The 13,697-nt window shown below is 34.3% G+C and overlaps 1 protein-coding gene and 1 non-coding gene across 2 annotated transcripts; both read left to right on the forward strand.

Annotated features, from left to right (window-relative positions):
• The first annotated feature begins 104 nt into the window (after positions 1-104).
• On the forward strand, positions 105-6,957 carry lrrc58a (leucine rich repeat containing 58a). Its single transcript, NM_001145622.1, has 4 exons — positions 105-748; positions 3,856-3,984; positions 4,068-4,345; positions 6,764-6,957. Exons 1-4 carry the CDS (start codon positions 294-296, stop codon positions 6,955-6,957), a joined length of 1,056 nt encoding a protein of 351 aa, NP_001139094.1. The 5' UTR covers positions 105-293.
• A 4,777-nt stretch (positions 6,958-11,734) lies between these two features.
• Positions 11,735-11,806, forward strand: trnae-cuc (transfer RNA glutamic acid (anticodon CUC)). Its single transcript has one exon. It is a non-coding gene; the product is annotated as a tRNA-Glu (tRNA).
• The last annotated feature ends 1,891 nt before the right edge of the window (positions 11,807-13,697 follow it).

Raw genomic sequence — 13,697 nt, forward strand, 5'->3', positions numbered from 1 at the left:
ACGAGGCAAAATTGCATCATGTTTGGCTCCTGGATGACCAACCATAGAGTGCAGGAGGCGTGACACACACATACACACGCACTCTAGTACAAATAAAAATCCTAAATCAGGCGCGCGCACTTCAGGCAGCAGCACTAAAGGGCATTTTCTAACGTTATAATGTAATATATGTGTACAGATTACACATCAATAACTTGTAGATAACTTTCTTTTACATTGTCGCACCATTAGAAAGTGTGCTGCCTAGCTTTATTTAATTCCCAGTGTTATTTTCCTCTTACTAAACAGTCCATATGGCTCGTTTCCCAAGCGTAGACGACAAGTGTGCAGTTTTACATTTATCCCGTCTGCATCTGGACGACCTGAACTTGGATCATCTGGCGGACAGCAAAAGAAAACAGATCCAGCAGCTTCACCTTACCTACAACCGCCTGACGCTTCTCCCGACTTCTGTCTGCTTTCTGTCCAACCTGGAGTATCTGGATATCAGCAATAACGCGCTCACGGTCATACCAGATGACATTATGCGATTGAAGAACTTAAAGACGTTTGTTGCAAAGAATAATCTTTTGAACGAGTGCTCGTTTCCGAAGGACTTCGACTGCATTCGTGTGGAGACTCTGAATCTGAGTGGAAACAGGTTTGAGGATATTCCCGCGCAGTTTCTCAAAATGACTACACTACAGTCCCTGTCCCTTGGAGGAAATAGGCTAAAGGCTATTCCTGAAGAAATACAGAACCTGACCAGGTATGAGTTTGTTTTTAGAGTACAAAGTAAGTAGCTGAGCAGGCCAGATTATCTGAATGGTATTCTAATAAATTTGGTGGGAAACGACTTGCAATGAACATCTGTTTTGAAGGGATAGTTCACCCAGAAATGATAATTTACCTCACTGTTTACTCGAGTGGTTCCAAATCTTATGAGTTTCTTTATTTTGCAGAACACAGGAAGATATTTTACTTAAAGCTTATAACCATTGACATTTGATGAAGGAAAAACATGGGTTGCCAGCCCAGCAAACAGTTTAGTGTTTAATAGACGTCTAATAGACATCTAGACAGCTTGGCTAAAACAAGGCTAAATTTGGGCTTTCAGTGAAAATATAATAGACGTCTAAGATAGTCGTCAAAAAGACAGATTAGACAGATTTTATATGTGTAGTCATTCATTCATTTTCTTTTTGGCTTAGTCCCTTTATTGATCTGGAATTGCCACAGCAGAATGAACCACCAACTTATCACGTTTTTACGCAGCGGATGCCCTTTATTAGATGTTTATCAGGTGTTCACTGACAACTCAAATTAGTCTTGGTTTAGCCAAGACGTTTATGTTTAGACGTCTATTAGACATCTTTAAAAAAAAATGCTAGCTGGGAGCTATCTTGGGCTAATATGAGTTTTGTATTTGGATTTTCTCGTTAATAATGTAATTTCAGACAAGTAGGCTATTCTTTCTAAATAGTGACATCACATTAGTACTACATTGTTCACAGGCAATTAAATCATGATAATGTTGTTTTAAAGTCATATTTACTAGCGATGTCAGACCAAAAGTAGCTATGGTAAACAATAGGGAGTGTGTCACAAGTTGTCCCTGAACCATTGTGTGAATATAAAACCAACTTTACCTCAATTCAAAATATTATCTTTTGTGTTCAACAGAAGGAAGAACCTCAAACAGGTTTGGAACAAGTGAATGGTGAAGTAAAAGATAACAGTATATTTAGTGTTGGGTGAACAATCCCTTTAAACCACAAAATACTACTAACAATAATATAATAAATAAAATACAGGTCCAACAATAGCAATTGATATGCTATATAGCAAAGGATTTATTAACTCTTGATTATATTGTATATTATAGTAACTTTAGCAGTAAGCCCAGCTAACAATTTTGTTTAATTGATGTCTAATAGACATCTAAATGTAGACAGCTTGGCTAAAACAAGCCTGAAAATCTAAAAAACATCTAAGAATAGCCCAAAACTAGACTAGTCATCAAATAGATAGATTAGACAGACTTAATATGTGTAGTCATTTATTTCTGTTTATTTGATGACTAGTCAATTTTTGGGCTATTCTTAGATGTTTTTTAGATTTTCAGGCTTGTTTTAGCCAAGCTGTCTACATTTAGATGTCTAATAGACATCAATTAAACAAAATTGTTAGCTGGGCTTACTGCTAAAGTTACTATAATATACAATATAATCAAGAGTTAATAAATCCTTTGCTATATAGCATATCAATTGCTATTGTTGGACCTGTATTTTATTTATTATATTATTGTTAGTAGTATTTTGTGGTTTAAAGGGATTGTTCACCCAACACTAAATATACTGTTATCTTTTACTTGGGATGGGATGCTGCATAATTTTTCACTAAATTGGTATTTTCACAGATTGTTTTGACGGTTTAAAACATTCACCTATTATTTCTAACTATTAACTCATTTCTAACTCCTGATAATATATTATTATTTATTATAGAATGGGAATTATAATTGTAGCTTATTTCGAGGATCCTTTGTGTATCTAAATAAGTTTTTAAAATCGACACCGTCTCATTCTTAAAATTGATTGGTGGGTGTTTTTTGGGAAAAAAATCTAACCTGTAGAATGGGAAAACGGTTAAATACTCTTAGACAAACAATTCGACTTTACATAACACGATGTTTACTTTAGGTTAATGATCTCTGGTTTCATTCAAACCTAGAAAGCTAAAAGTAGATTTTCCTGATTCATCGTTGCATTGCTTTTTCCCCTCTGCTGTTCTGTATTTAGGTGAACTTTGAACTTCCCCAGTTGGTGATTTTTTTTTTGTAATTGTTTTTTTGTCCTCATTGTATGATCATCCGATTTAACTTTTCCCAAACTAATTCTTACATAATCTACATCGCCTAAATATTTTAACAAAGTTGCAAATATGCAAATGCCAACAGTATTTTGGCCCAAAAGGTGCATTTTAAAATAAGTATATCTGCTAAAAGTTGCTGTTTTGTAAGAGTAGATGATAAATAATACACATTTTTTAGTAATTTCATAAAGGAAACATTTTAGGTTCCCAAAGTCACCAGCACAACATTCACAAGGGATTTTATTCTAAACACTAGAACAATCTAAAGAACTTCTTTCAATCTATAAAGAATCATTTGTACAATGGAAAACTTTCAGGGATATTAATCGTTATTCCTTTATATTATTTATTTATTTTTTAATTTTTTAAAAAAGTACTATATATATAAAAAAAAAAAAAAATATATATATATATATATATATATATATATATATATATATATATATATATATATATATATATATATATATATATATGGTCTTGCTATTTACAAGAGTTTGCAAATTCTATATATAATTATTTTAAAGTCGCGATTAAATCAAAATGTTCTCCCACATGTATATAGTAGTTCTTGTTATAAACGATGTGTCTGTGCACATTTATCCATATAAACTTTAATCATATTCCATAACCTTTGCCTCCCCCTCGAAAGGACTTTCTTTACTTCCTGGTCACATGGAATTACTTTAGGGCGGAGTTATTAGTGGGTGTCTGCTGGGTTTCTGCTCTGAATTTTTCCATCCGTCAATCTTCCTTCAAGTTGTTAGCAACACCCATCTTTTAACAATCTAATTAACTCCCAAAGACGGCAGTCATGCACCACCCTACATTTATTTTCTCTTTTCAGGACCATTTCAAATGGATCTACATCACGATAGTGGACAAAATGACAATCTTCCTTTTCATGTTGACTTTAAGAGTGCAAAAAAAAAAAAAAAAAAAAAAACAGGACTTGGATTTTCCTTTCATGACTCTTGATATTCTGTCCTCTGTTATGTGCAGTCTAGAGATGCTGTATTTGGGAGGGAACCTCATCTCCTCGATCCCACCTGAGGTGGCTAAACTCACCTGTCTGAGATACCTGGTCCTGTGTGACAATCGCATCCAAAGCGTACCACCCCAGCTCAACAAGTAAGATCTCCTCTTCCTTCTTTCTAAAGTCAAAGCAGGGTGGTGATTAAAAATAAACGACATCAGATTTCTTTTCTTTGTAGACTACACTCCCTGCTCTCTCTCAGTCTCCACAATAACCTGCTGACCTTCCTGCCTCGTGAGATCCTCAGCCTCGTTCATTTGCAGGAGCTCAGTCTGCGTGGAAACCCTCTGGTGGTGCGCTTCATCAAGGACATGACCTATGACCCTCCGTCTCTGATGGAGCTCGCAGGGCGCACCGTCAAGTCCCAAAACCTTCCGTTCCGCTCGTGTGATCTGCCGGCCAATCTGATCTATTATTTAAACCTGGCTAGCGAATGTCCCAACCCAAAATGTGCAGGTAGGTGTCTTTGACCTTTAAAAAACTTTTAGATACTCCAACTCAATTCAAATTTGGCAAGAATTATGAACCACTAAATCAAGCATTAATAAGCTTTATTAAAATATTTTGCTAAGAGACCACCAGACTGATGTGTAAAACCAATAAAAGTATTTTTTGTGCCTGAGTGGGCTAATATATGAGGGGTTTAAGCTGAAATGTGCACATACTGAAATTATTGTTAAAATGTGTATTCCCAGTTAGCAGGGAACGCTCACAGGACATTCAGCAAATGTTAGCATGTATCGTTATTAAAATAATGGTCCTCAAACATTCTTTTAATGTTCCAGAAAGAAAATGTTCTTAGGACAACGTTCTTTAAACATCTTTAGAATGTTAGTTGTTATTGATGAATGTTCTGAAAATGTTGATAAGAAAATGTTCTTTGGAATGTTCTATTAAAGATTTAAACATAATATAACATGACTGAAATGTTATTAAATCATTTTGAATAATGCTATTATAACCATAAAAATAGTATTAAAACGTCGACTAAAAAACTGGACATTGTAAACATTCAAAGAACATTCAAAAAATACCATTGTATAACTTCATGAGAATGTTTTTTAGATCCTAAAATTGTTAGCAGGGTTATTTTAGCTGTAAAGCTGTCATTTTTATAGTTGTTTCAGTGTGTTTTGCGTTAAACTTTTCTTGGAACATCTTTAGGATGTTAGTTGTTATTGATGAATGTTCTAATAAAGTTGATAGAAAAACATTCTTAGAACATTATATAATGTGATTGGAATTTTTAAATAAAGTTAAACAAAATATAACGTGAAGGGGGATGCGGTGGCGCAGTAGGTAGTGCTGTCGCCTCACAGCAAGAAGGTAGCTGGTTCGAGCCTCGGCTAGGTCAGTTGGCATTTCTGTGTGGAGTTTGCATGTTCTCCCTGCATTTGCGTGGGTTTCCTCCGGATGCTCCGGTTTCCCCTACAGTCCAAAGACATGTGGTACAGGTGAATTGGATAGGCTAAATTGTCTGTAGTGTATGAGTGTGAATGAGTGTGTATGGATGTTTCCCACAGATGGGTTGCAGCTGGAAGGACATCCGCTGCGTAAAACATGTACTGGATAAGTTGGCGGCTCATTCCGCTGTGGCAACCCCGGACTAATAAAGGGAATAAGTCGAAAAGAAAATGAATCAATAAAAATATAACCTGACTGAAATGTTATTAAAGCATTTTGAATATTGCTATTATAACCAAAAAAAATACCATTAATACATCGACTAAAAAACTAATCATTTTAAACATTTAAGGAACATTACAAAAAGTAACATTATATAATTTAATGAGAACATTAAGGGAAGAGTTTTAGAACCTAAAGTTGTCAGCAGGGTTATTTTAGCTGTAAAGCTGTACTTTTTATAGTAGTTTTAGTGTGTTTTGCATTAAACTTTTCTTTGGAAAATATTTAGTAAATAGATTGTTATTGATGAATCTTCTAATAATGTTGATAGAAAACATTCTTAGAACATTGTTATACAGTATTGCGAATACAATTTTCTAACAAAGTTCAAACATTATATCATGTGACTGATATGTTATTAGAACATTTTGAATAATGCTATTATAATCAAAAAAATACCGTTAATACATGGACTAAAAATCTGGACATTTTATAATTGACAGTTTTAGTGTGTTTTGCATTAAACTTTTCTCAGGAAAATATGTTATTGATGAATCTAATAATGTTGATTAAAAATGTGAATAGAATATTCAAATAAAGTTGTAAACATAATATAACATAACTAATATGTTATTAAAATATTTTGAATAATGCTATTATAAAGAAACAAACAAAAAATACCGTTGATACATTGACTAAAAAACTGGGCATTTTAAACATTCAAAAGAACATAAATAAATAATATTATATAACTTAATGAGCGTTAGGGGAATGGTTTTAGAACCCAAAGACGTTAGCAACATTATTTTAGCTGTAAAGCTGTTTAAATTATTTTTATAGTAGTTTTAGTGCGTTTTGCAGTAAGCTCTCTCATAAAAATAGAAAATACATGACCAACTTTGCTTGAATGTAAAAAATTCTACAGATTTTAAATGTTTGCTAAGAGGCTCTGTAAGCCATATTTTCATGCTAAAACAATTGTATAATGCATATTGATAGTTATAGAGTTCTATTCAGTATTTAATGTTTACACTGTAAAAAAATCACTTAAATAGGTTAAAGTAACATACAGTAAATATATTTGTTGTCTTGACTTTTTATCATTCAAATTTTTATATTTTATAAATGGGCCCCATTCACTCCCAGTTTTGTATCGTTTTTAATCAAACAGATCAGTATTTTGTCCCAAATTCTGTCGACTGATGTTGTTACTCTGATTAATTCTCAATTCCTCTTCATGCCCTCCAGGTGTTTACTTCGACTCATGTGTGAGACACATCAAGTTTGTGGATTTCTGCGGGAAGTACCGCCTGCCGCTTATGCATTACCTGTGCTCCCCGCAGTGTTCCTCTCCCTGCAGCTCAAACCCACAGAGCGACGCTGAATCAGAAGAGGAGAACAGCGTCCCCGCAGACAGGCTCCAGAGGGTCTTGCTGGGATAGGACCCAAATCCAACAGGGACAGTAACCTGGCACAGGATTTTCATTTAAAGGCTAATTTCATGTTTTTTAAAGTCCTACACAATGCTAAAAGAACACTTTGAGCTGAATGCGTTGGGTTTTAGAACTGTTTTAGTGACTCCGCGATACAGCTTTTTAATTTAAATCAGAAATATATGTGGATTTAAACTAAAATCATAGTTTGCGATAACATGGTATGTGAATGATATGTGTTCTACTCTTATGTCATTCCAAACTGATATACAGTACAGTGTGGGAAAGATATTCAACATGCTGTTTTTTTCTGGGAAAAGTATTCTAAAGGAGCTTTTGACATTGAATTGAACCAGATTTTGGTAAAAAAATAAATAAAAATAAAAAATAAATAAATAAAAATAAATAAAATAAAACTCTTTTTTTTTTACTATTGTTACGTGTAATACCAATGGAATCACACAAGGAGAAAGTGCTGAACTAGTGAAATGTATTCAATACTTTATATAAAAGGCTATTTTAGTGATGGCCATTGTCCTGCTGAAACGTCCACCCTGGTTTCTTCTTCATCATCCTGCTAATGTAGATTTTGAACTGATGCAGCTAATATCTATTTACACTGATGAAGGACAAAGGGTTGCTGAAGAACTACTGAGAGATTTCAGCTGCTGTCTGGGTTTTCACTGCCTTTCTACATCTTCCTTTCTTCATGTGTTCAATACTTTTTCACTGTGTCATTTCATTTTAATACACGTAACATTATTTGTAAACTAACTAATATTGTTTCTTTGCATATATTGATTTTTTTGTTTGTTACCAACATCTGGTGAAATTTTTCAGAGAAAGTTTTCTGAGAAAAATGGTGACGTGTTGAATACCTATTTCCCCCACTGTATATACAGATAATGTTGGATGGCTTTGCATACAGTAATGTGTATCATCACATGGACTACTTTTGTCATTCTTTTGAGATGCTTTTGTGATACATCTACTTTGTGTTTCACAAAAAAAATATATATCAGCAAACTTTTTTTGCTGGGCAAAATACTGAAAATGGACATTTTCCGTCTTGAAAATGTTGCTCATAAAGCATCTGAAAATGTTTGCATATTACCGAAAACAGTGTTTCAAATAAGTATCCTGCAAAAAAAAGAAAGAAAAAAAATAATGAGAGAAGTTTTAATGGATTTCTGTGTATGTTATAATCATTTAAATATTAACCCTTACACGCTGTTGGGGATGTTTTCATCCACTCTGATTTTGAGTCTTAATTTGGCCATAACTTTTTCTGTGTTTCAGCTAGCAGAATGATTTTTGGAGACAGATCTTATTTTGGCTCATTTTTTGAGAAAAAAAAAAACGATACACTCGGCAAATTTACTCCCCTTTTGTTGTGTTAGGGTTGAAAACATCCACTGAATTAAACTGCTGTAAAAATGCATCAGATAAATATTATTTTGCATACATTTGTTCAACCTCAGTCCTGATCAAAACTACTAACGTGCTTAGAAAATTACAGGATTTTATCTCTTTAATTGCCAAATTGTTACATATTAAATCTCTGATTTGGTGAAAAAAACGCACACAAAATGAATGATTTTTTTTTATATAAAAAGTGTTTGTGGACTGGATTTTTTAACATTTAATCTCTGTCTTGGACATGTGAAACAACGTCCAATATAACCACATTTTTTTAGTCACAAAACCATGACACCATATAATCATGCATTTTTGATGGTTGGTGGTTTTCTCAGTAGGGTTTGGGTTACCTCTTCCCCAGTAGAGAAGAGGAAACACTTGTAGTTTTTATTGTTGATCATCAGTTGGCACCATTAACCCTTTTAAAAAAGCTTAGTTTGTGGATTTTATATGCAGTATAACAGGGAATTAAAGTGTGTGTGTATCTGTGAGAGTGACCTTTGTGCTCCCATCTTGATGTGTGTGAGAAAATCAAAATATGCATCTCAGCTCTCAGAACTACATGGAGTAAACAAAAACAAAGACTGTCTATTGCATCATCAAATGTGGTTATAATGGAAGTCAATGGGGTAAAAGCAGCCACAAACATTAAATTAGAGAGAAAATATGAAAAAGAATGCATCAAAGCCAATGTTGTTACTTGTCTTTCACATGCCTAAGACTGTGATAACAGGTTTTAGTCCACAACTACTTTTTATATTGAAAATACATCATTCTTTTGAGTTTTTTTTTTCACCAAATCAGTGACATCATTTGTGAACTTGGCAATTAAAGACTTAAAATCCTGTAATTTTAAAAAACATTTAGTAGTTTTTTTATAGGACTGAGGTTGATTGACAGATTTCTGCAAAAATAATAATAATAATAAAAATTAAAATAAATTTGAAAAAAAAATTATCTGATGCATTTTACAGCAGTTTAATTCATTTTCATCCCTAACATAACAAAATGTAGTCCATTTGAACAGTGCACAAGGGTTAAAACCACTACATTTTAATGTTTCCATTGTGTTTTGGGACACATTCTGTTACAATTTGGTGGTTATGAACATGCCACCAGTGAAGGCAATGAATTACCAGAAAAATCCACAGGGACTCTTAACAGTTTCCATGTAAAACCACTACAACTTTCGTTATAACCATTATTCAATAAGTGTTTCTACTGTTTTTCAGCAGGATACTGGCAAATAGATCCTGCTTTGTACTTCTAGAAAATGTGATCAATACGTGAAGAGTTACTCTTTGACCTCTTCTTTATATTGACTGTTAATCTGCCCTAACTCTTCTGTCCAAAGGTCAGGTCATGGACTACGATGGCTGCTTCACACTGTGCAAGAATTCACGTAAAGCTATCATCCATGGCACAGCCTTAAATACAGTTACAAGCTGAAGGACGCTTCTTTTGCATTTGTCTTCTTGTTAGAAGTTTGGCTTCAGGTTTCAGATCAGTATTACGCAGCAGTGGTTTACAGCCTTTAAAAGAGCTCCTAATGGTCCCAACAACAATAAAACAGAGATACTACAATCTTCTTATCTGATATGTGTGAGTTTCTCATCAGCACTGGTTGTTATTTGAGTCAGTCTGACCATTAGATCATATGGGATGATCATTTTAACAGTATTGCACAATTGGCTGAGAGTTCTGGGTCAGTGAGTTCGCATCAATATCTGACGGCAGCATTTATGGCCAATTTCTATACACTCTTCTCACAGCAGATGCAGCTATCGCTCTTATTGCAAATATCAGTCTTCTATCATGGTTTACGATCTTACAGTGACGCGGCACAGATTGCGACACGTCTCTGTCTCTCGAATGATGGGACAGATTTACAAAGCAATCTCAAAGGTAGGATGACTCTGCAATTCTTTCAGCTCCACAGTGCAACACACTTCTGGCTGGACTTCCATCGTGTGCAATCAAGCATCTACAAATGACTAAAACTTTACAGCATAGCTGGTCCTCAATGAAGGCAGAAAGCCATGGGATCTGATCTGCACCCTCCAGCCTCCACATGTTTAGTCCCCCTTTGTATCCTGGAAGTCTTATGATGCAACCATGGAGAGAGAAAAAAAAAACTTGAATCTTTCTCGAATCTTTTCATTTACTATTCCATGCTTTAGGAATGATCTTACCAATTCCATCCTAAAAGCAATTTTTTAAGAGAGCATTTCCACGTAATTTCTCTGGCCCAGATCAGGCCCACACAATTAGCTTTTGCCAGTCTTAGCCAAGTAAACTGATAACTGGGCCAGATATGTTGGTCATGAATTTGATAAACCCATGAAGCATTTCGCTTTATGGCCACGATTTTTCTTGAAGCGACCCGACTGGTAGAATTTTTTCTTTACACAAAAATCATTTAAATGTATTTTAAAAGTGGGTCAAGTTTGGCCAAACTTACGTGGCCCACATAGAAATTTTTAAAATCTGGGCCAAATACTACATTTGATATCTGGCCTAATCTCATGTGCCGCCTTAAAGACGAAGCCACCTCTTCATCGGTTTTGCACAGGCTTATCTAAAGGGTTAATGGTGCCAACAAGCAAATAAATTGTATTACATTTTGTACCTCTTCCCAACAGGGAAAACCACCAATAATCAAGCATGCATGATTATATGCTGGTCATGGCTTTGCAATCAAAAATGTTGTTATAATGGAAGTGAATATGGCGCAAATAGCTACATTAAACCCAAAAAGTTAAGGTAACTCAAATCGGTTGAGGAAACCGATTGCAACAAAATATTTAGGTTCAAAAACTAATCGTAATAAGTACTGTAAGCTTAATCCATTTTTAGTAAATGAAGCCATTTGAGCACATGTGACACTCTATAAATGAAGAGAACTCAAACCAATGAGTACTGTAAACCCAATAAGTTAAGGCAACTCAAACCATTTGAGGAAACCGATTGCAATAAACCATTTGAGTTAACTCATTACCTTCAACACTGAGTTTAAAACTATTTTCAAACGAGTAGAATTAACTTTCAGTAAATTTTGAGTTAAGTACACTCATTTCATTTGATAAAGTTGACTGTTGGGTTTTACAGTGTACTAATATAGTGAAAGGGTTGTCAATTTGAACAAAACACAAGTGTTAATAGCTGTAATTGGCATCGTTGCTAGTTTTAATTCCAAAGCTCGTAATCTGACACGATTCAAACCTGAATCTGTAGTAATCACATGACTTAATGAAACCTCATACAATAATAATGCCCTGAAAACGCCTGTGAAGATCGAGTCGAGATTTACTTTTCATTTTGACGAGCTGGTGTCAAAACCTAACATGTCTGCGTTATCACCCAGCGCTCCCTGGTGGTCTAGTGGTTAGGATTCGGCGCTCTCACCGCCGCGGCCCGGGTTCGATTCCCGGTCAGGGAACTTAATTTTTTTTATTTAAACTCAAGTAAAAAAAATCAATGTGTTTTTTATTGCTTTTGAACAATGTACTTAATTCTCACCATCTGCGAGTTTCTGGTTTCTGGCATGAACTTTGGATTTCTTCTGTCTGTAAAGAATATTAATTTGTTTTACTAGTTAAATGGCGCCCCCGTCTGGACACCACATCCATTTTTTCCTCATCATCTTTTCTGTTCTAGATACATTAATATAATCGTTTAACACACATTCAGCCTAAGGGGAGAATTGCTGCTTATTATGAAGAAGATACTTGTACTCCTAAAATTATTTTTATGGCCAATTTGCCCATACTGTTTATCTCATTCCCGCTTAAGCACGAGCTTACTAATAAAAATGTTAAGGATAAATAAAAAATTTCATGGCAGTGTGTGTTATTACAGAGTTTTTAAAACAAAAAGCTGCAAAAAAACTTGTAAGTTTGTGATTTTTACAATATATATCCCCGGATGCAACATGTATAATTAATTGTACTGTACCTTTAAAAAAATATTATGGTGACTTGAAAAAGACAACGTAGGCTACTTTTATCCCACAAAAACTTCTTTTTCTTCTGAGATGTTTTTAAAGTGTATTTTCTCCTAAGCCTTTCAAGCTACATTCTTTAAACGTTTTGTCAGATCTTCAGACTGGTCTGATTGGGGTTGCTTTGCTATTCTAACTGATCCGACTTTCGGTTTTCTCAAAAACGACCCAGAAAATTCCCATTGACTTAACTTTGGGTCAAACTCTGTGAGCTCAATACTCTGCATCAGACTAGAGCAGTGGTGGGCAAACTCGGTCCTGGAGGGCCGGTGTCCTGCATAGTTTAGCTCCATCTCTAATCAAACACACCTGAACATGCCAATCAGTGTCTTCAAGATCACTCAAGAAATCTATAAGCAGGTGTGTTTCATCAGAGTTAGGTCTAAACTGTGCAGGACACCGGCCCTCCTCCAGCACCGAGTTTGCCCACCCCTGGACTAGAGTCTGGCCCGGTCTGGCCTCATTTAACTCAGTCTAGCCAGCAGCCAACCACTTATGACCTTTAAAATTCCTAGTCAGTCTATAGCAACCAATTTCAGCACCCTAGCAACTGTCCCATGGACTTTCATTGTAAAAGACTGTCATTCGATTATCCTTTGTGAGCTTGTAACTCTGCATCAAACTTTCGTACAAACTAAAGTCTGGGCTCATTTAACTCAGTCTAGCCAGCAGCCAATCACTGATAACCTTTACACTTACTACTAGTCACTCCCTAGCAACCAATTTCAGCACGTTCAACATGTTATTTCATGCTAGAATCACATGTAATGACACGCAATAAATATGTAACAAAGTCATAACAAAACATATAACATAATGTAGTATGTTCCGATAAATTTCGAATCCCATCTAAGACATGTTGAATATTTTTTTATTATAGTTTTGAAACATTACATAAAGTAAAAATACAATAATTCAGATATATATTATATTCATAAACATTACTATAGTTACAAGATCCAAAAATGATAAGTAAATATATAACAGGAGAGAAAAAATTAATAAAAAATTGCAAAAAATAAAATAAAATAAATAAATAAACAAATAAATAAATAAATAAATTAATTAATTAATTAATAAGATAAAAAAATAAAAATATTACAAAATACTTCTATACATATAAACTAAAATAATAACTTAGGATACAATCATCGACTACAGCGGGGGATCAGAACTAGAAAAAAATTCCTTCATGAAATCTAACATTAAATCATTATTTTTGTTTTTAATTTGCATTAGAGATATTTTCAGATTTTCCATTTCTAATAAAAAAATATTACATTTTGGTACGCATTTCGCAAATTTCTGTTTATGTATAAAATATTTACCA

Source organism: Danio rerio, chromosome 1 (assembly GCF_049306965.1).
Source record: "Danio rerio strain Tuebingen ecotype United States chromosome 1, GRCz12tu, whole genome shotgun sequence".
NCBI lineage: Eukaryota > Metazoa > Chordata > Actinopteri > Cypriniformes > Danionidae > Danio > Danio rerio.